Source organism: Oscarella lobularis, chromosome 5 (assembly GCF_947507565.1).
Source record: "Oscarella lobularis chromosome 5, ooOscLobu1.1, whole genome shotgun sequence".
NCBI lineage: Eukaryota > Metazoa > Porifera > Homoscleromorpha > Homosclerophorida > Oscarellidae > Oscarella > Oscarella lobularis.
In genome coordinates, this window is record NC_089179.1 from 1,877,747 (window position 1) to 1,897,292 (window position 19,546).

General features: G+C 47.5%; 8 protein-coding genes and 1 long non-coding RNA gene across 10 annotated transcripts in view; 4 read left to right on the plus strand and 5 right to left on the minus strand.

Moving 5' to 3' along the window:
- The window catches only part of LOC136187728 (uncharacterized), a 5,824-nt gene extending 376 nt beyond the window's left edge, over positions 1–5,448 (minus strand). The window contains exons 1-14 of the mRNA XM_065975400.1: positions 3,604–5,448; positions 3,413–3,538; positions 2,497–3,351; positions 2,338–2,445; positions 2,213–2,287; positions 2,021–2,166; positions 1,435–1,963; positions 1,243–1,370; positions 971–1,187; positions 695–913; positions 563–648; positions 440–513; positions 123–391; positions 1–74 (exon numbers count right to left, since the gene is read on the minus strand). The exon at positions 1–74 is cut by the window's left edge and continues 18 nt beyond it. Of these exons, the coding sequence (XP_065831472.1) occupies positions 1–74; positions 123–391; positions 440–513; positions 563–648; positions 695–913; positions 971–1,187; positions 1,243–1,370; positions 1,435–1,963; positions 2,021–2,166; positions 2,213–2,287; positions 2,338–2,445; positions 2,497–3,351; positions 3,413–3,538; positions 3,604–5,448 (4,751 nt within the window). The remainder of the gene's footprint in view (positions 75–122; positions 392–439; positions 514–562; positions 649–694; positions 914–970; positions 1,188–1,242; positions 1,371–1,434; positions 1,964–2,020; positions 2,167–2,212; positions 2,288–2,337; positions 2,446–2,496; positions 3,352–3,412; positions 3,539–3,603) is intronic.
- A 159-nt stretch (positions 5,449–5,607) lies between these two features.
- LOC136187732 (uncharacterized) lies at positions 5,608–7,606 on the minus strand. Its single transcript, XM_065975404.1, has 5 exons — positions 7,430–7,606; positions 6,616–7,214; positions 6,145–6,562; positions 5,911–6,087; positions 5,608–5,849 (listed from the first exon to the last, which is right to left on the minus strand). The coding sequence occupies exons 1-5, from the start codon at positions 7,458–7,460 to the stop codon at positions 5,764–5,766; spliced, it is 1,311 nt and encodes a 436-aa protein (XP_065831476.1). The 5' UTR covers positions 7,461–7,606; the 3' UTR covers positions 5,608–5,763.
- Positions 7,579–10,792, minus strand: LOC136187733 (von Willebrand factor A domain-containing protein 7-like). Its single transcript, XM_065975405.1, has 2 exons — positions 8,285–10,792; positions 7,579–8,228 (listed from the first exon to the last, which is right to left on the minus strand). The coding sequence occupies exons 1-2, from the start codon at positions 8,724–8,726 to the stop codon at positions 7,579–7,581; spliced, it is 1,092 nt and encodes a 363-aa protein (XP_065831477.1). The 5' UTR covers positions 8,727–10,792.
- Positions 10,292–12,020, plus strand: LOC136187731 (uncharacterized). Its single transcript, XM_065975403.1, has one exon. The coding sequence runs from the start codon at positions 10,304–10,306 to the stop codon at positions 11,852–11,854; it is 1,551 nt and encodes a 516-aa protein (XP_065831475.1). The 5' UTR covers positions 10,292–10,303; the 3' UTR covers positions 11,855–12,020.
- A 320-nt stretch (positions 12,021–12,340) lies between these two features.
- On the plus strand, positions 12,341–12,665 carry LOC136187734 (uncharacterized). The gene is made up of 2 exons (XR_010669988.1): positions 12,341–12,449; positions 12,500–12,665. It is a non-coding gene; the product is annotated as an uncharacterized lncRNA (long non-coding RNA).
- LOC136187730 (CAP-Gly domain-containing linker protein 1-like) lies at positions 12,570–16,058 on the minus strand. Of its 2 annotated transcripts, none has more exons than XM_065975402.1 (16): positions 15,947–16,058; positions 15,637–15,894; positions 15,367–15,580; positions 15,250–15,313; positions 14,626–15,199; positions 14,429–14,575; positions 14,329–14,376; positions 14,182–14,275; positions 13,974–14,121; positions 13,819–13,918; positions 13,569–13,769; positions 13,285–13,511; positions 13,098–13,227; positions 12,934–13,050; positions 12,790–12,870; positions 12,570–12,738 (listed from the first exon to the last, which is right to left on the minus strand). In XM_065975402.1, exons 1-16 carry the CDS (start codon positions 15,980–15,982, stop codon positions 12,658–12,660), a joined length of 2,520 nt encoding a protein of 839 aa, XP_065831474.1. In that variant the 5' UTR covers positions 15,983–16,058; the 3' UTR covers positions 12,570–12,657. The 2 variants fall into 2 exon arrangements, with proteins under 2 accessions (XP_065831474.1, XP_065831473.1); XM_065975401.1 differs by having other exon boundaries at positions 15,250–15,316.
- A 112-nt stretch (positions 16,059–16,170) lies between these two features.
- Positions 16,171–17,015, plus strand: LOC136187739 (NAD-dependent protein lipoamidase sirtuin-4, mitochondrial-like). Its single transcript, XM_065975415.1, has one exon. It carries the CDS (start codon positions 16,313–16,315, stop codon positions 16,994–16,996), a length of 684 nt encoding a protein of 227 aa, XP_065831487.1. The 5' UTR covers positions 16,171–16,312; the 3' UTR covers positions 16,997–17,015.
- An 8-nt stretch (positions 17,016–17,023) lies between these two features.
- On the minus strand, positions 17,024–18,549 carry LOC136187738 (protein NipSnap homolog 2-like). Its single transcript, XM_065975414.1, has 9 exons — positions 18,359–18,549; positions 18,078–18,123; positions 17,930–18,024; positions 17,806–17,876; positions 17,617–17,757; positions 17,535–17,566; positions 17,390–17,484; positions 17,252–17,335; positions 17,024–17,185 (listed from the first exon to the last, which is right to left on the minus strand). The coding sequence occupies exons 1-9, from the start codon at positions 18,537–18,539 to the stop codon at positions 17,121–17,123; spliced, it is 810 nt and encodes a 269-aa protein (XP_065831486.1). The 5' UTR covers positions 18,540–18,549; the 3' UTR covers positions 17,024–17,120.
- Positions 18,550–19,479, plus strand: LOC136187740 (mediator of RNA polymerase II transcription subunit 31-like). The gene is made up of 5 exons (XM_065975416.1): positions 18,550–18,642; positions 18,687–18,773; positions 18,825–18,921; positions 18,980–19,149; positions 19,279–19,479. The coding sequence occupies exons 1-5, from the start codon at positions 18,588–18,590 to the stop codon at positions 19,344–19,346; spliced, it is 477 nt and encodes a 158-aa protein (XP_065831488.1). The 5' UTR covers positions 18,550–18,587; the 3' UTR covers positions 19,347–19,479.
- Positions 19,480–19,546: the final 67 nt, after the last annotated feature.

Here is a 19,546-nt window from a genome sequence, read left to right on the forward strand (position 1 = left end):
TTGGGTGATTGATCAACGTGCAGGTACTGATTAAATGACGACGTAACGTCAACCACAGCGTCCCAGATACGAATCTATAATAAAAGCGTCTATTTATTTTTTCGTTTTCCCTCTCGCTATACCTCGTCCATCCATGCACCGGACAGAACGGAACTCTTCGTTTGGCCCAAGAGCAGCTCCAAGGCTTCGTCCAAGCCAACAGTTGTTGACATGGCAACAGCACTCTTGTGCAACTGACCGTTGATAAAGAGAGACTGTTCACCGGTCAAATGGTTGTACTGCATTGCAAAGTGGGACCAGGTTCCGAATGGAATCGTCTCTTCAGTCGAAACGTCGTCGGAGCTAGATAAACCGGCGTGAAGAGCCTGGTTGCGAATAACAAGATGCATTCCTAAAAACAAATCATGTAATGTCTCAGGATGTTGCATGTAGAAATTGCCTTCTCCTGTTCTAGTTCCGAGAACAGGCTTCGTCGACAGCTCGCTGCACGCCTGAGGTTGTCCACATGCAGAACTGCAATGCAAATTCATAAAAACAGTCACGACTTTCTATCAAATTTTACCTGAAAATAAGGTCGTCAATAGAAATATCCGAATACAGGTTTCCACAGTGAGCTGTTATTTTGACTTCAATTCCTCCAACAAATTTCTAATGAAGACTATTTTTTACAAGCGCGTTTATATTGAGGACTTACTCCCAAGTCAATCGAAGCGTTCACCCAATTGGGACCCTGGTCTCCTTCAGCGAAAAAGACCGTTTGCCATCCATTCACGCCTTCTCGAATTTCAACTTCAAGAGATCCCATTAAAGTATTGAATCGAGGAAATCGTAAACTGAGGGTCTCGTGCATGTGATAAGAGAACGTCATAGTGCATCCCGACGAAGACGGAAAACACGGCGTCTGCAGCGATGCCTGCGGAAAACACAATCAGGTCTTTGCAGCCGGTATCTAATACTTTCGCGGACTTACCCTGTCACCCAGTGTTGCGCCAGTGGCTTCTAAAAAGGCGTAGTAGCCTCCTCCCCCCGTGTGATCTGACGACGGTCCAGTTAGAGACGTTGGAGTGCTTACATTGGTAATAGACCACTGACGATCGTCGTCATCGTTTTGAAAAAATAAACCGAGATCAATTCCAGTCGATGGATGCCCAAAGTCGGTAGAACGCACTATATCGCAAGTTAGATTTCTAGACACCCGTAGATAATGTCATTCATTAGCTAAAAAAGTTGAAAGTATTTTACCTGCACTGATTGACAAAAATCCACCCGCTGATCGTGAAATCATTTTCGATGAGATCTAGTGCTTCAAAGGTGCCGAGAATGACCCCGCTTTTCGTCGTGTTTTCAAATTGCAACGCGAAGTTGTCATTCTAAAACGTCATCGTCGTCACGTCAATAAAAATATTTCATTGAATGCATAGATTATCACGCTACCTCCAGACACTTGTAGCCGAGTTTTGAAAAGGTGACGTTCTCCTGAGAAAAAACGAACGCACCCAGACGTCCGCCGTAGTGAGTCGTATCGTAGATCGGTCCACTGTCGGCGATAACCTGCGACCCTTGAAGCCATTTGACCTGCATAAATCCATTTGCCGGATTGTGAACCAAATTCCATCGATACGAAGTCTCGTACTCCCACGGCAACGGATACTGCATCCACAAGAGACGCGACTGGTCAAGCGTATTGGCCGCATTCCAAATGGCGTCACGCATCTCTGGTCCCGGTCCCGTTATTGAGTCAATGACTTTGAGTTGAATTCCTGCATAGGCGTTGGGACGCGGAAAGTCACCACCGAAGTAGAACTGCCGACCGCGTTTCCATATGCAAGCGTAGAAACGACGGTTGTTCTGATATCCAAATATGAAGCCGGCGAAATCGTCGTCGTTGCTGACGCCAACGAAGAACGTTCCGCTGTATTCAACGTAGTCAAAAGCGTCCATACCAATTGCTAGGCCCGGATCGCTAGGAGAAGCGGTGCCGTAGATCAATTAAAAAGTATTCGCTCTTTTAGAGACTTACCAATCTTGCGTTTGCAATATTTCCGCTCCATTATCGTTAATGATCCATATCGGATCAATTTGGGTTGATTCGATGGGATCGAGAGCAATCCGATCAAATACCGTGAAATTCGTCGTCGTAATTTCTTTATTCAAGGGACAGACATCCTAAAAGTGAATGTCAACTAAGCAAGCAGAATTTGTTATCACGTACCACGGAATCAATAACGCCGTCATTGTCAAAATCATTCTCACATGCATCGCCAATTTTGTTCCCATTGGCGTCCACCTAAGAAGCAGGAGTGACCTACTGCACTGCAGTTTCTTGAAAACTTGCACCTGTTTTGGATTAGCAACAAGACGACAGTTGTCGTCTCTGTCAATTACGCCGTCACCGTCATCGTCGTTGTCGCATGCGTCGCCGTTTCCGTCACCGTCAGTATCCAGCTATAAAACCAAAACTTAATTTTCAACTTTAATCTGCACGATCAAACTCGCCTGATTAGGATTCGCCACGAAGACGCAATTATCGACCGAATCAATCAAACCGTCCCTATCAACATCCTTTCCATCGTCACACGTATTTCCGACGCCGTTCTGATCGTCGTCCGTCTGATTAGGATTTGCCACCAATAAACAATTGTCGCACGCGTCGCCGACGCCGTCGCCGTCGCCGTCGATCTGAAGCGGATTCACGTGCAGCGGGCAATTGTCGTCCTCGTTCAAAAGCCCGTCGCCGTCGCTGTCGTCGTCGCACACGTCGCCTAATCCGTCTCCATCTGTGTCCGTCTGGTCGTCGTTAAAGTCCGTCATGCAATTGTCGCACGCGTCGCCGAATCCATCCTCGTCCGTGTCGTTTTGCGACGGATTGACGATCGTGTCGCAATTGTCGACGACGTCGTTGATGCCGTCGTCGTCGTCGTCCAAATCGCACGCGTCGCCGAAGCCGTCGCCGTCCGCGTCCTCTTGCCCGCTATTCGGCTCGTCGGGACAGTTGTCCGCTCGACACTCCGGATAGTCGACGGCACACGGCAGGGCGACGTTCGGTCGGCCGTCTGCGTCCGTGTCTACACCGCAGTAGGTGCCGTTGCCGGCGTAGCCGGCATTGCACGCGCACGCAAACACTCGTTTGGCGACGTGACGACACGTGGCGAGGGTCGAGTGACAGTTGTTCTTGTCGAGAACGCAGTAGTTTGACTCTTCGCATTCTGTTGAATTGTTCGTATACGTTTCGTCGGCTTGACATTGACGTCGCCCTGGTACGACGAGTTCGTAGCCGGGATCGCAGACAATGACGCAGATGTCGAGATACTTCGTGCCTTGGCAGCGTAGAGTTCCAAACGTTGCTGGCGGCTAAAGCAAAGCACTCATATTGTACGCGAATTCGTTTGGAACCGCACGGCGATCGCTTTACCAAATCTCCACAGTCGCGTCTCAGGCAAACTGGATCAGGGCCGACCCACTGAGATAGACGTCCACAGGGTCGATCTCTTCTGAGACCGTCCAAGTAGAAACCCTCGTTGCATTTATACACGCAAACCTACAAGGGAAAACGAGACGACTGAAAATTGAACTGGGCCTCAACTACTAAATCCCCCGACTTACATCGAGATAAGCCGAGCCGGAACAAGAGACGGAGCCGTTGTTTGGTAAGGATGCGTTTCCGCAGTCGACGGTTCGATTGCATTCGTACGCGACGCCTTCCCACAAACCGTACGGATTGCAGTTGAGTTCAAATTGAATAGTCGGCTTAGATAAAGATCCGCCGAGAAGCAATCCCGGAGTGCATGTGACGTTGCAAATGCCGAGATAGTGCGTCGCAGTGCACTCGATCGTCGTGTTGTCGTACGAGAGAATCGCACAGTCGACGGGATCGCAAACAGTTGGATTACCGGTTAAGCGATCTGTCCACCTTCCGTCTTCGCCGCATCGTATCGGATCGGGATACAAGGACTCGTATCCCAAGTCGCACTCAAACGAACACGTATCGCCGTAACCGACACCCGTGCACGAATAGGAGCCGTGCGACACGGCGTAGATGAGCGGACACGGAATGGCCGTTAGTCGAACGTCGCCAACGATGCTGAAAATCCTGTCGCGACCGTCGTCGTCGGTGAGAGTAAAACAGTCGAAATCGGGACAACAAATCTGAACAAAAACGCTGAGTCGACGCCGTTTTTCTTCCGCGACCGTGACAAAGACGGTTCCCTTGTCGAATGTCACGTTAACGTCGGCAATGAGCGGAACAAATGCCGTCGTCGACGACGGGGAGTCATCAAGCGCGACGAGTTGAAGAGTCGAATAGCACAATTCGGCGTTAACCACATTCTCAATATTTAATCGAGGGCGGGTGACCGACGTAAAGGGCGAGTTCACCTGATACGTCCCCGTCAGATCGGTGTTACTCGGATAAAGGCATCCGACGAGCGATCTGCCGTCGTCAATGCATCGTCCAGCTCCTCTTACGTCTGTTCCGCACGTACCCGAAAAACACACGGCCGGATCCTCGCAGCGAACTCCGGAATGATTTTCGTCGCAAATGCAGTCCACTTTGCCGTCGGGCGCGGGCGAACAGCGACCGTGCGCGCACGAGTTTTCCATGCAACTTCCCCGTTCTGATACGACGTGTACAACGGCGTCAGCGGTCGCCACGTGGACACCGTCCGTCGCTTGGAGACGAAAATCGAATCTGGTACTCGGATCGATTTCCCGCAGCGGGCGCGACAGTAGAACGAAACCGGAAACAGAATCCAACGAAAACGGATTCTCTGACGTCAGAGTCGACGTAAACGAAATGTTTCTATTTGAGAAATCGACGTCGTCGTCGAGAACGGACGGTCGCACGACGACGACGCCGACATCTTCGTCTCGAAGAAGATACGTCTCATAGACGGCGTGCGAAAAGACGGGCGCGATATCGTTCGCGTCCTCGACGGTAACGACGATTCGAGCGGTAGCGCAAAAGGGCGCCGACGTCTCCGCGTCAATTCGAATAGAAACGCCCCACACTTCGACGGCACACGCTCGAACGACGAAGTCGTGAATGCCCCGATTCTCGCGATCCAATTCGCTCGCGAGAACGACGACGCCGTCGTTCGTCACATTGAAGCGACGCGCCTCGACTGCGTCGACGATCGAGCGAGAGACGGTGACGTTCGACCAGGAGACGGGAAGTCGGAGCGACGTTGCAACGAGGGGCGTTCCCGCGATGACGTTCTCTGCTATCGATGCCCTGTAATTCGACGCGTTGAATGCGATCGTGTCGTTCGGGAGTCGGCAGAGGACGACGCAGTCGTCGGCCGTGCACGGAGCGCGATCGAAGCACGAACGGAGACACGCTGACGATTGGGAAGGCGTTCCTGACCAAGTGAATTCGCATGAGCTGCCCTCTGTACGAGAGACGAAAAGAAATGAGATGAGGAGAAGATACGCCACTGCGGGCAGTTCCATCTGAAGTCCAACGCGATCTAATTAGATTACTATGCTGTAATCAAACGGTCAAGAATTTTTCCTACAAACGTTGCTCCATCAATTCCGTAATTAATTAATTACGCTAATCAATCTGCAGAAAAACATATTGAAAAAGTGAATCGACATGGAGGCTGTCATACCAAAACCTTTCTTCTGCTGGAATGATCTCAATCAAAAACGACTGTTGGCAGAAATTGAAAGACAGGACACTGACGATTTTACAACAATTAAGCATGCAGCGGCAGCAGCAAGCGCCTGAAAACTGAAAGTTAAACTCAGACTTTGCGCCGAAACTCAATCAACAAAACTTGCAGCCATAAGAAGAGCAAAGACCAGTAGAACATTGCAAGTCCAGCTGTCAGCACCCGAGTCGGAGACACCTACAAAAATAAATGTCTATGCTCTTCTGGATACAGAAATTTAAAATAGAAGTTACAGTACTTTGAACGCATTCGGGAATAGATCCTGCCCAACCAAATGAGCAGCACGTCAAGCCGTTCTCACCCGTCAATTCGTAGCCTGTGTTACACGAAAAATTAGCCGTTTCTTGCTGAGCAAAGGAAGAGGTATTCGTCTTCAACTTGCCGTACTCAGGTGCGACAGGCTTGGGGCAGCCAACTGTAAATACATCGACGGTTATAAATTAATCTGATACTAATTTGTGAAGTTGTAAACCTTGACTGCAATCATTGCCGTAATAACCACCGAGGCATTGACACTTGTTTTCACCTTTGCACTTTCCGCCGTTATAGCAGACTGCAAGGTCGCAGTCAGGAAGAGATAGTTGTTTATCAGCCGAGCAAGCGGCTTGATTTCCTGCCTTGTCTGTAGCGAGCATTACAATGCTGTCGTTGCAGCACGGAACTGTCACAACGGCTTCAATAAAAGCGGTAGGATAGCTGTCAAGATTCTGATTCAACTGAACGGCCGCTCCTGTTCCAATTGCTTTTATTTCTTGCAGCCCTGCTCCAGTATCAAGCACTGTGAATGACGCTTTCCAAGTCGCAGCACTAACGCAGTCAAGCAACAGAGAGCTGCAAGTGATTGAGCTAGCATAGTTGACAAAGCAAGTAGGAGGACTTTCGTCAATGAACTGTGAAACAAAAAATCACCAATTAAAATTATAGTACCTTCACAATCTTTTACCTCCGAATCAACAAATACGTCAACGAGAAAAGAACTGACTTCATTCGTCTGTTCAGATTTGACCGTAATCGTCACCGAGTCAATAGCATTGTTAGGAAAGCAAAGAGGCACAGAAAACTTGACTTCCACGTTTTGCGATTCGTTAGCACTGAGATAAAATAAGCTGGGAGAAGGAGTAGACGCAAAATTCATACTGTCTTCTACAGAAAAAGTGAAAAACTGCCCGATGCCTCTATCATCCAATTCCGGCGAAGCTGAAACTAAAAATTCTAAAACAGAAACCTTTCCTTGCTTCACGGTAAGCTCCGATTGAGGTGTAAGAGTCACTTTGAATTCCAAAGGTGTCACCGGCGTGTGAGCGACGCGAGCAAAAGCCTGATCGCGATGTCTGCCAATAATTGAAATTCGAAAAGATACGGTCGGTACGATGACGCTCGAGACGGTAGTGTAGTCGACGCTGCTATCATCGGTACTTAGAAGAGCAGTCAAGTGCTCGCTAAGAACAGTGCCGTTTTCAGCAAGAAGAATAACCTTGTCAACTTGACCTTGACCGTTAGCAGATATGCCGACAACGGAAATTTGAATAAAGACAGAGTCGCCTAAAGAAAAGAGGGTATAAGACTAAATTTGCTAGCACTAAATGCGTTAGTATAGAGAATTGAGCACTTTAATTAACCATGCAATAGAGGATCAATTAATCCTGTATACCTTGCAGCTACACTTTTTGAAACACTATTTGAATGCATAGTACGGTTGCGAGAATGCACTCAGGTACTAGTACGTGTGTGTGAAATAATCTCTTGCACTGTAGTACCTATTCTTGGTCGACCCAATATGGGATACATTCCTGGATGACCGTCAAACTTTGGCACAACAACACTGTACAGAAAGTCCAGGTAGCTGTTACCCTTCACCAAAAGGTCATACGGATCACTGCTGGATACCGTTATCGTCCATCTTCCGCTAGCCGGGTTCGGAACTCGGCTGATAGCCGTGTTCAATAGCCGTGTTCAATAGCTGGAAATTCGATCTGTTTAAAACGGCAATTTCACCGTTTGGTTCAATAAGAGTCAGAGTTGGATTTTCGCCACTGACCGAAACGGTCAAATGTTCTATTGTGTTGTCCACGTATGCAGTAACGTTGTATCCGGCTGCGTTGGTAGGAAGTGCCGATTCATACGCTAGCAGGGTGACGTCAGACGTTTCTGTGTAAGTTGATGTAATTTCCAAGATGTTTCCCACTTGGGCTTTGGCTTCAGACAGAACCTGCCCGCCGGACACTTCGGCCAACTTACTGTAAACCGAGCTCTGACTGACGGCATCTCTCTTTCGACGACGTCGCCATCTTGATGATGGACTAGTTACAATAAAAAAAACCTTGATTCTTTTCGCCAAGATAAGAGCTAGCGCTTCGGAGTAGCGATCGTAATCTTTTGCACTCGCGTCCGTGAAGAGGTAGACAGTTGATCCAGGTCTACTGTTTTGCAGAGCTAGGATGAGTCCACTGATTGCCTTTTCAGGAGCATCGCCACCGCCGGATACGGACGATATAAGAGACCAAACGATGCTTTTAAATTGATCCAGATCAGCAGTCTGATAAACAGGACCAAAGCCTACGAATAATTTAATAAAAAACTTATTTTTAACCTTTTACGCCTGCTGAAGGTACCTGGATCATTGAAAGGAGCTAAAACAAATTCACTTGGTTGAACTGAGCGCGAGTCCACAATTCGTCCCACGGCATCATACACTTGCTGAATGTCGTCACTCATACTTCCGGTAGTGTCAATAGCAAAGCTCAGGGAAGCGCCGTAATCAAGTCCAAGAAATGACAGAAAGTCGTCATCTCCTACTTCCATCCAAAGGTCTCTCAACAGATTGACTGTGGCATCCGTGGCCACTGCAGCAGCTTGTTTATGCAAATAATTATGAGGCGAAAACAGACCGTTCGTAGCATCCTTATTTATACCCCCGTTAGCCTGCTTGAATGCAGTGGTGTCACCCAGTCCACCATGACTGCATTTGCCCTTTCCGCCCGTCCCTCCTCCATCAAGACTTGTGTGCAATGGCTTAGGAATATTCTGGCCAACATAATACCCACTAGTAATCATGTCCGGATTGTTAGGATCGACAACCAAATTATTCTTGCAACTTCGAAGATAGCTAAAGATTCCGCTGTGACAGTTGACACACGTAGGGAATTTCGGAGGAGCAATATTAGATGGTCGCCTGTTTGTTTTTCCCAAATCATTATTCGGGCTAGCGTGGCCGAGCTCAATCCAATTAGAATGACTGTAAAAGTCTTGCTAACCGTGAAGTAGCTTACCAATCGACGTGCGAGCCTCATCGTATTTTTCGGCTCGGATGTCTCCAACAGCTGTACGAAACAGACGCAAAAGTCGTTCGTTTCCGTCGAGAATATATTCTGCGTCGAAATGAGCTTCCGTTACCGGTTTTTCATAGCTGTCGACGTTCGCGTTCGCGGTGGCAATCGCTTCGATAGCGCGCACGAAGTCGTTCGACGACGCCGAAGCTCCAAACGCCTCGCGAAAAATTTCGCTCGGATTCGTGCCGCTGATGGGTTGTGCGAGATGACCGGTGCTACGAAGAAGTTGCTTGGCGACGATGGCAATTGCGTCTCTCGTCATGGCTTTGTGAGTAATTGAAGTGTCAATTAGAAAAAGGCTGAGGGCGCTGCTGCCCGCATTGAGCCAACCGTTGGGAATGAATCCGTGCGTTGAAACGACGAGTAGAACGCCGATCAGAAAGGGAGTTCGATGCGAGACTTCCACTTCCATTTTCCGCTTTCAAATGCTCACGTGGGAAAATCGAGCGCGGTAGATATAACCGCCTCCAATTTACGTACGGCTGCGTGCGACATCGACTAGCGACCTGATAAAGAATGTACTGAAATGTTATTCTAGACCACAACGCGATTGACGAAAACGTCGCCACTCTCTGAATGCCTAGCGCTTTGTCCACAGCTAGTCCTGCATGAAGACTCACTGCTCCATGGGGCCGAGAAGATTTAAAAACGACGCAGTCAGTACAACGACGCTTGAGGCGTTAGTGTAGTCGACGCAGCAAAGACGGAAAGTCGGCTCAGTTCGAGCCCCCAGATTACAACTTCCCTATCCCGAACGGATAAATTCTTTGTGCCAAAGTGTTGAGTTAGAGAATGTATGAAATAGTAGGAATCCTGACCTAGCACACCGTAGGCGTTGTGAGCGATGTGCAGTACTGCGCGATCTCGCGATCGGCTTCGATCGCCAAACGAATTGAACACGGTGCACTCGCATGACTTCAGTTCCTCGCGTACGTAAGTGCTAAGACCCGAAGGAAGGAGACATAATTTGTTATCCTAGCGTCTTCCGGTGATGACGTCAAAAATTCGCTAAATTTTCGATTGTTCGTTTGGTCGACGCTCGGTCCACGTGCGACGCTTTTCCTTTTCGACGGCGCCGTCGAATATGACGACGAAAGCGACGAACGAAAGTCATGCACCGCGTCGGACGAGCCACGTACACTCGCCGCCGGCACGTCCAATCGAGGTCAACGACGAGTAGACCTCGCGGCAGAGAAGTCAGCATCTCTCTTCCGACGACTTCGCCACTAGATGATGGACTAGTGGCAGCGACAAAAATCTTTTTGTGCTTGTAGGCTATTTATCCGGGGATTTACACCAAAGATGAAGTTTGTCCTCACTCTTTTCTTCTTCTTCGCTTGGGCTCGCGCGCAGCATCCCGGTCACGGCAAACCCCTCGGCTTCCATCGTCCGTCGAGCGGTCATATCGACGTGTACGAAGAAGGCACGATGCCGTCACCGCTTGAATTCTGGACGAAATACGCGTCGAAAGGCGAGCCGGTGCTCTTTCGCGGCGCCGCCAATCGTTCGCTGGCGCGTCATCGATGGACGGACGAGTACGTTCGCGAGCACTTCGGCGACCTCGAAGTAAAAATGGAAGGAAAGGTGGAAAAAGGCGGCGACCTACCGGTCAGCGAACTCGGAGCCGGACGCATGGCTATACGGGAATTTCTCAATCGTTACGAAACCGACAACGTCTACGTCGTGTCGCAACTTCCGGAACCGATGTACGGCGACGTGTCCGTCTTGCCGTGTCTCACGTGCGGCGCGTTTCGACGACGTCTCCTTGAAGTCGATCTCTGGTTCAGCTCCGGCGGCACGAAGAGCCTGCTCCATCGCGACGCTGACAACGCCATCAATTGTCTCTTGGCCGGTCGAAAGGATTGGATTCTTATCGATCGCAAGTACACGCATCTCGTGCCGCTCGCCACCGAACCGGACGGGGCCTTTGGCGCCTTCGCTCTTCTCGACGTCGATCGCGTCAACTTGAAAAAGTATCCGCAGCTCGTCGGGTTGCCATGGCGACACGCGAACGTGACCGCCGGCGACTGTCTCTATTTGCCGTACAGCTATTTGCATCAGGTGCGCTCGTACGAGCGAAATATCGCCGTCAGCGTTCTGTTTGCTCGGCTCGAGGAGTTTGACGAGGGCGGTTGCGAGCGTCACGGCGACGACGATTACGTTCCGTTGGATCAATTGCACGTGACGTGGTCATATTCTGGTCACGGGCAAATGTCGATGGGAAACGCGGATCCCGAGCACGTGCGCTTGGCGTTGAGGACTTTTTTGGATGAGAACGGCGTTTTGTCGAGGGATGCTCTTCATCGTGGTCTTGTCGAAAACAAGGAGTTGACTGACGACGAAGCTGAGGATGCTGTTGACGAGATGTTTAGTTTGTTTGGTAGAGACGGCGGTATTGTCATTGACCAAGAAGTCATTGCCGGGTTGAATGAAGCCGATTTGAAATTGATTGCAAATTTGACAACGATGGATGACCAGGATGAGGCGAACACATACGAATACGAACACGTCTTGTTTGAGAGAGAATCTGTCAAATTGTTTGTTGAGGATATGTTGAGCAGCCCTGATGACAAGGTGACGTCAGAAGCTTTCGTTGACAAATGGGTGAATGATTTCGGTGGATCGGCTACTATGGGCTTCAAGCTGTTTAGCGCGATTGATTTGGCGGCGAAAGGCTACATCACTAGTTATGATTTGTCCGAGGCTGGCGAGAAGCCATATGAGGCGTTCAGACCGAAAAAGGTGGATAAGGGAAACGTTGAATATCATGAAGAAATGAAGGAAGTCGAGACCGTGTTTGGTGAAAAGACCAATGACGTAGACACATCAGCTGCTGTTCACGAAGAATTGTAGGAACTGAAAACTTTGCTAGTTAGCTAACTGGCATCTGACTTCAAAGTTTGAATTACACAATGTCTTTTTGTAGTAGGCTGAAAGCAAACATTTTGCATTTAGAAAATACGTGTATTTTTTGATGTGAGATCGCGACCCCTGTTTCCAATCCAATCTAAAGTGATAATCTTGAATGTTTTCCCTATATAGAGAAAGAAATCAACTGAGTTGGAGTGAAAGATTAGATAGACGGAAGAGAATTTTCGCGACACTAGAAATAAATCAATAAATCAATAAATATGATGTCGACACGGAATTCTACGCGAACTGCGCAAGCTAGCGTGTAGCTTAGCGCAGGTACGCGCAGCGATGAACGCGGAAGGAAGAGACGACCAATTGACGGGTTAGTTCGCTTAGTTCGGCTTTTGAGTCATTCATCGAGAGTGTTTTAGTGCTCACCAGTGCACAACAACAGTCGGCAATAGCAGCAAATCAGTTGGAAGCAAAATACGCGGAGCTCCTCTCGACGATTCACGTGATGGGAAAAGAAGTGAAACCGAGCTATGCGGGAAGCAAGTCGTCGGTCGAAAAGCTGAAGCGAGGCAAGAAAGCGAACGTAGAAAGCGACGAGCAAGTTGATATCAACTAGGATTTTATCTTTCCCAGAAATTACGGTGGCTCGATCCTTGGTCAAAGATTGCATATCTTTGGTTGACGTAGCTGCTGCGTCAAAACGTCTCTGAAAGAACATCGTTTATTCATGCATGTAGTCTAATCTAATCTAATCCACTATCAATAGGTTAATATAGTTACTTCTTTGTTGTTCACTGAATTCCGTTCATTTCTTTCAAAATTGCAGCCAGTTTCGGGCACGTTCGTATGACATCGAGAGATGCCAACAAAATCTGATCAAACATGCACGGTGTCATTGACTTTGATAGTAGCAAAGGACTTACATGACGAATGCGATCAATAAAATCGTCCATTTCTTTGACCTCCTTTTCAGCCTTAGCCAAATTCCTTTTGAGAACTTTTATCTGCAAAAAAACAACAACATTAGCATACAGTTTTCAAGAGTGCCTCAAAGTCTGTGCTTTTGCCTTTTCCTCGGCTTTGTCCCTGTAGTGCTGACTGACTGCAGAGAGTTCAGCCAATTGCTTCTTGTAATAATCCTTCTTTTCTTTCATTTTCCTTGTTTCACTTGCTCCCGTGCCATTCTGAGAGAATCAAAGAGAAATAAGAGCGAAAGAACCAACGCGATTACCAAAAAGAGTTCCGTTAATTCCTTGTAGCGAGCTTCTGTTCGCTCGAGGATCATTCCCGTCTCGTTCAACTTTTCGAACGTCCGTTCGAGTTCCCGCTTCGATTTTGTCAATTCCTTTTGAGCCTCGTACCTTAAACAGAAAACATTAGCGACTTTTTAATTAAAAACCAAAATACGTTCTGTCTACTTTTCGCTGATCTCTCTTTCTAGTTTTTCCTTCAACTCCTTTCCAGAAGCCAAATCACGCACATCTTCCAAATAATCTTCCATCTCTTGCATTTTCTCAAGCAAGTGATCGACGCTCACAAAAACCCTCTCGCCCCATTTTTCAGCCCCTGTGACCAGCTGTCCGGCCAGGACACGATCCACTAAACTTCCTCGCACAAGCAAGCTCTGCCGCTTTAGTGCAACAGCCTGCAAAAGTAACAATGTGAGTATAACTATTAATACTGTAAAACTAATATTATTTACCTGGTTTCCTTTGTCCATGCCACCCTCAACTGCAAGCCAATTGATGGTGTGACGCGTGGCAGTCCACAGCTGTTTAAAGCTTTTGGCAATGGCAATCAAATCAGCATCACGCGTCATTTGAAGGGCGTTCAGGTCCTCAGTAGCCATCATCCTTTCATTATCAATAAAACATCTCGTTTCCTGCATATCTTTCATATTGTACTGAAAGAAAGAAACAATGAGCTCAGATACATAAAAAAGTAGAATGTACTGTGAGTTGTTCAATTTTCTCCGCCGCCGTCTTCAATTCAATCTCCAGCTGGCTAATGTTTTGACCAAGTTGCTTGCTCTCCTTTTGAGCTTCGTCTCTCCTAGAATACATCAATAGACAATGCCTGATATGGTACAATCAAATTGAATTTATACTCGGCTTTGGTTTTATCTAGTTCCATATCAGCCACTTGAAGAAGGGCGTCCCCTATGCAGCGTCGCACCATCCCATCACACAACGATTCTTCTAAATGACGATTGATCTGCTGCAGTGAAGCAACTTTTCCTTCAGCCACGTTCAAGTCTACAGTATCACATATGTCAGCAAATAAAAATAAAGGCTTTTGCCGCTTATTAGTTGTACCTTGACTAGCAATTGTAAGCTGCGACTTCAAGTCTCCAGTTTTCTTTCTCTCGCTGGCCAAATCCTGTTTCAATGCCCCTTTTGCTGAAACAAGCTACACAAAATATTATCCAAAATTAAAATTTCATTAAAAGAGGCCTCACGTACAGTTTCCACTGAATAAGTCAATTTGTCCATCTCTTCTTCAAGCACCGCCTTTGTTAGACAACTTACAAACTCTCCGGAAAGCAAAACATTTCAAACTGACCTGAAGTTGTTGTGCTTCTTCCCAGCTAGATACAAATTTCTTGTATGAGGCATTTTCCGACTCCAGAATTTCAGCCTTCTTCACCGCTCGAAAATACAGATCTTTATAATTTGTCCACGTTTGCATGTCATCAAAATGATGCCCCAGCTAGCAAAAAAAGAGCCTAACACATACACAAATAAAAAAATTTTACTGACTTTCTCCAATTCGTTTTCCAGAGTAACAATTTTTTCCTCTGCCTCCGCTAATTTTTCTTGATATTGACGAGCCTTATACTCCCAGTCGGGCAACGGATCCGTCTCCACGGCAACGGAAGACATCTGCACCAGATCTGTCGCTACAGAGACAGAATTCAAAGTAACTGGAGTCATGGCCACGCCAACGTCCACAGATAGCATTTTCGTGGAGTCGGCCTGCGCGGACGACACAGTGAGAAAAGACTCATCGGTCACGGGTTCGTTGTCGTCGAACGAAAGCCTTTTAGCGGGAAATTTGTCCTCGTCCAAAAGCGAGGAAATGCTCGTTTGCAAACTGTGACAGAATCGCTTGATTTCACTTGGACGAGTCTCGGGCGCCGTCAGCTGCGAAGCGGGTGTAGATGGCGGAGCCTGATTTCCATGCTGAGGCGTTGCGGGAAGAGAGAAAGAAGGCAGTGAAAGCGAGACGTCGTGAGAAGTTGGTGCAGCGATTTGTATCGCCGCAGAGAGAAAAGGCGAGCTCGAGTCATTTGCCGTTTTGAAAGGAGACGGCGGTGATAGAATGATAGTAGACCTAATAGATCCCGCTTTTAATTTAACGCAGCCATCAAATTTCTCCGTTACTTTGACGGCGTTTCCTCAAAAGTAGCCGGAAATGGAAGTGGCGATGTCCAAGACTTCGGCAAATCTACTTTGGAAAGATTACGTCAAAAAATCGTTACAAATTCTAATTTATTCCACCTGTGGGTCTTTGTTTCGACGCGGTGCTCCTGTTAATGCAATCCTGAAAAAAGTGAACAAAACTTCCAAAAGTTTGATCTTCCACTTTTCCGGATTTTTTTGAGCCAGGTGCAGGAGTGTTGCAGTGAAAAGACATCTCAGGAAAAATCTCTTCCAGCTGAGAAAGCACGCTTTGCAGAACCTGCTTTTGAGAAGCATATTCCTCGCCAAAACTCTAATAAGAAGAATGTAATTGCATATATTATATTATTGAATTTGAACTTTACGTACTTTTGCATTCGTCGCCCGAAAACGCTCGTTTTCTTCTAGCGTGGCTTTGTAGCGCTCTTCGAGATTTTCGTATTTTTTCTGAAGCGCTTGCCACTTGAGGGGCGAGGACTTGGAGGCGATCGGCGTCGAACAGCGACCCAAAGCGTTTGCGCGCGGCGTAAAAGGCGTTCGAATCAACTTTGGCGACACGGCAAAAGTCACGCTCTTCCTCTTCTTTTTCTTTTTCGCGCTCATCGAAGGAGTGCGAAATGCGTCGAGCTGCAGAGACGACATTAGACACGCATTGACAACAACTAGACAGGGTTAGCACATTCTCTTGATTGGCAAATATGAGGGGAGCTTCCATGAATAACGACTGCTTGACGAAGCAACTGAACACGTCGAAACAAGCAAGCAGTTTAAATTTTGTGCGCACGCGCAACGTTTTCTTTTCGAGAACCCGGACGCACAGGCAGTCTATCCCGGATGCGATATGAAACCGCTTGGTCGCGTCTCGTCCTTGTTCGTTCCGCGAGCCTCTCGAGCCGATCCCAGCCAAATCGAGCAACTCGAACAATTTCTATCCGAGCGTCGACGGCTTGTAGCCATAACGGGAGCGGGCGTGAGTACGGAATCCGGCATTCCAGACTACCGATCCGAAGGTGTCGGTCTGTACGCGAGAACGACTCGACGACCAATGACCTACCAGGAATTCATGAGCTCTCCCGAAAAACGTCAGAAGTACTGGGCGCGCAACTACGTGGGCCACGACAACTTCACGTCCGTTCGACCGAACCAAACTCATCGATTTTTCGCCGATTTCGAGCGACGACGCGCGGGTCCACTCCATTGGCTCGTTACGCAGAACGTCGACAATCTTCATCTCGCCGCCGGCTCGCGACGTCTCACCGAACTCCATGGCAACGCGCATCGTGTCGTCTGCGTTCGATGCAAGACGATTTCGTCGCGAAAAGTTCTCCAGGCGAGACTGACTGAGTCGAATCCGGGATTTCTCTCGGAGGCGATCGTCGATGTTGCGCCCGACGGCGACGCTGTCGTCGATGATGACGTCACAAAACGATTCGTTGTTCCGGCGTGTTTGACGTGCGGTGGCGATTTGAAACCGGACGTCGTATTCTTCGGTGACAACGTATCAAAACATAAAGTTGAGTTTGTCTACAAAAAGACCGATGAATGTGATGGCTTGTTCGTCGTCGGGTCTTCTTTGGAGGTCTACTCGGCGTTTCGATTTGTTAGGGCAGCAGCTAGGCTCGGAAAACCCATTGCAATCCTAAATATTGGTAAAACGAGAGGGGATCGCATGGCGCAATTAAAGGTTGAGGGCGTCTGTAGTGAAATATTATCTCTAATAAAGATGTAATTCTTAGTACTGCTCCTTTGATCAGAGTGTCTGCCGAATTTTGTAAATTTCAACTACATGATTTTTTTGACAAGACTTACATCTACAAACAAACATCATGTCTCATGCAGTCCATTTGCTTGGATTAATTAAGAGGAGAAAATGAAGCCGGTAGCAACACTTTTGACTTCATTGACTCTACAAGTGGTACTGAAAGACAAAAGAATGGACGCTGTAGTCTCTTTCTTTCTCTATCAACTCAAAATGTTATCTAACCTGTGTGAGCCCACACATCTTCCCATCCAGGTCGCATCCAGGCATTTTCGCGTATTTCTTTTCGCCGTGTCAAATTTTCATACGCTGATCAACGTAAAGGTTATTGATTCTGTTGGAATGAGAAGCAAGGTCACTTACCCCACATGTGATGGACTTGATACAATTTTCCAATCTGTGAAAACCAGCCGCCGACTGCCTCCTTCTCCTCACTTCGAAATTTTATACCCCGCTGCCTGAGAAACAACGTTTCTAGTCGTTGCAACATTTGCTACAGCTGCACTACCATTCATTGCCCCAAGATAGCAAAGTGCCTGGCTAAAGACAGAGAAAATCAGCCACTGCATTCCTGCGTGTACGCATACAACCTTCAAGCTATAGCTTCTTAATTCGTAAATTCCGCCCGGTTTGCGCGGTTGAGGCTTTCCCCAGAAGGAGAACTCCATCAGCATCTGGCTCTTTCGCGAACGCAGTAATGACCGAAGATGCATTACGTAGTCACGCCATTCCTGCAAGACAGATGAAAACTCGTATGGTAGGTTCTAATTTTAGCTAACGCGATCGTGATGGAGTTTGTTGTGGGTGAAGGTCACGTCATCCCAGCCATTCTCATAAAACCAGATATGCACTAAAGCACGAAGGCAGTAAGAATTGAGGTAACTGGTACAAAACAGAACAAACCTGCTTGGTCCTGAGGGCCAATAATAGTGTACCAGCTACCGAGAAGTTGCACGGGCAAACTTGCCTCATCGTGCACTTTGGGAAGGGTCTCCTCCCTACACAAAATCTCACTGACTTCGTTTCTCTCTCTCGCTCGGCACTGACTTACGCTATTTTCATGTATTCGTCGAGTTTATCAGGTCGTATGTTGTGAACTAAAAAAAAAAGAAATCTTTAGTAGGGCGTACGTGGTCTCAACCAAGTCAAAGATTATTAGTTCCTAATAAGCTCGACTCATAACGGTCAGTGTCCACTGTCCAGGACTAACATGCAATTGTACGTTTCTTTTAGTCAGCGGCGACGACATATTTTCAGCAATTTTTTTTGCTTGTTTTAATTAAACGAGATTGAACGCCGTTTCACGTCCAACCTGGCTCTTAGCTATCGAACCTTGCATTTCGTAAATGTGCCGTTGACTCGTCAAGAGCTTGGCGTGAGAGTCGCCTGGCGGGTTGTAGCGCTCGAAGCGCTTTGCCAAGCGATGCAGAAAAGTGTCCTCGTTCTTTTCCGTCGTGTAGAAACGCGACGAGAGAGGGCGAACCGGTCGAAACAGCTTTCGCGTTGACGCCATGATGTCGAACCGGGACACTCGCATTCTACGGGCAACTAGCAAGAAAATATGGACGAGGAGCCGATGGAAACAGAGACTAGCAACCCTCCAACAAGCCATCCAAGTACGTTGTAGTGGCATTATCAATTTACTACGTTTTATTTTCAGGATGCCAGGACCACGAAGAAGACAAGGAGCGTTTCGAAGTCGAACTCGAGTTTGTTCAATGCCTAGCCAATCCTTTCTACCTCAATTGTAAGTTTAGATTTTGAATTTTTGCACCTACTGTTCTAATGCTGCATTTAGTTTTGGCGCAGCACGGCTACTTCAAAGACAAGGCGTTCGTCAATTACCTCAAATATTTACTCTATTGGAAACAGCCACAATATGCGCGATACGTCAGGCTAGTAGTCGCATAAAAAGAAAGACCTATTGACAATGAATGTGTACTGCTGGCGCAGGTATCCTCACTGTCTTCATTTGTTGGACCTGCTTCAATACGAAGCCTTTCGAAAGGAACTCGTCAACGTTGGCTGTGCCAAATTTATCGACGATCAGATTCTTCTCCAGTGGCAATACAACGCACATAAGAAAATTGAAAGCCAACAAAAGGCTCCACCATTCAAGAGAGGTACTTACCATGTATACATACCTATTACAGCCAAAGGCAAAAGACGCGCTAAGATTCAATATCTTTGCTTTACCTCACCACACGGCTCTGTCTAGACAATTGATTTACATATCTCTTTCTTCTATGCAGTCCTAAAGGGCGAATCGGCGGCGGGGACAGCAGAAAAACAGCAGATGCAACCGCCTCATACGTTATGATTTCGTCGAGAATCAACGCGTAGACATAAACAATTTTATTTATGCCACCACTACGTAAATGAAAGACGCAAGCTCGGTCTTATGCTCGTCTTGTACGTCTAAAAACAATAAAAGACCGGGTCTAAGATTCGTAGCCGCTCGTAAGACAGAAAGATGTCTTACCTTCTAATCATGCAGCCGGCGGACGCGGCGTCATCTTA

Bases quoted from the DNA above. Each gene is read 5' to 3' on its own strand.
- LOC136187732 (XM_065975404.1), bottom strand. From the start codon at position 7,460: ATGTATCCCATATTGGGTCGACCAAGAATAG. The intron at 6,563-6,615 runs GTAAAAGATTGT...TTTGTTTCACAG, and splicing joins ACGTATTTGTTGATTCGGAG to TTCATTGACGAAAGTCCTCC. The intron at 6,088-6,144 runs GTTTACAACTTC...ATGTATTTACAG, and splicing joins CGGCAATGATTGCAGTCAAG to TTGGCTGCCCCAAGCCTGTC.
- LOC136187733 (XM_065975405.1), bottom strand. From the start codon at position 8,726: ATGATTACTAGTGGGTATTATGTTGGCCAGAATATTCCTAAGCCATTG. The intron at 8,229-8,284 runs GTACCTTCAGCA...AATTATTCGTAG, and splicing joins AGCTCCTTTCAATGATCCAG to GCTTTGGTCCTGTTTATCAG.
- LOC136187731 (XM_065975403.1), top strand. From the start codon at position 10,304: ATGAAGTTTGTCCTCACTCTTTTCTTCTTCTTCGCTTGGGCTCGCGCG.
- LOC136187730 (XM_065975401.1), bottom strand. From the start codon at position 15,982: ATGGAAGCTCCCCTCATATTTGCCAATCAAGAGAAT. The intron at 15,895-15,946 runs GTGCTAACCCTG...TCGTCTCTGCAG, and splicing joins TATTTGCCAATCAAGAGAAT to CTCGACGCATTTCGCACTCC. The intron at 14,276-14,328 runs GTACGTGAGGCC...TATTTTGTGTAG, and splicing joins TGACTTATTCAGTGGAAACT to CTTGTTTCAGCAAAAGGGGC.
- LOC136187739 (XM_065975415.1), top strand. From the start codon at position 16,313: ATGACCTACCAGGAATTCATGAGCTCTCCCGAAAAACGTCAGAAGTAC.
- LOC136187738 (XM_065975414.1), bottom strand. From the start codon at position 18,539: ATGGCGTCAACGCGAAAGCTGTTTCGACCGGTTCGCCCTCTCTCGTCG. The intron at 17,567-17,616 runs GTTGTATGCGTA...CTCTGTCTTTAG, and splicing joins TAAGAAGCTATAGCTTGAAG to CCAGGCACTTTGCTATCTTG. The intron at 17,336-17,389 runs GTAAGTGACCTT...TACGTTGATCAG, and splicing joins TCAAGTCCATCACATGTGGG to CGTATGAAAATTTGACACGG.
- LOC136187740 (XM_065975416.1), top strand. From the start codon at position 18,588: ATGGACGAGGAGCCGATGGAAACAGAGACTAGCAACCCTCCAACAAGC. The intron at 18,774-18,824 runs GTAAGTTTAGAT...TGCTGCATTTAG, and splicing joins CAATCCTTTCTACCTCAATT to TTTTGGCGCAGCACGGCTAC. The intron at 18,922-18,979 runs GCTAGTAGTCGC...CTGCTGGCGCAG, and splicing joins CAATATGCGCGATACGTCAG to GTATCCTCACTGTCTTCATT.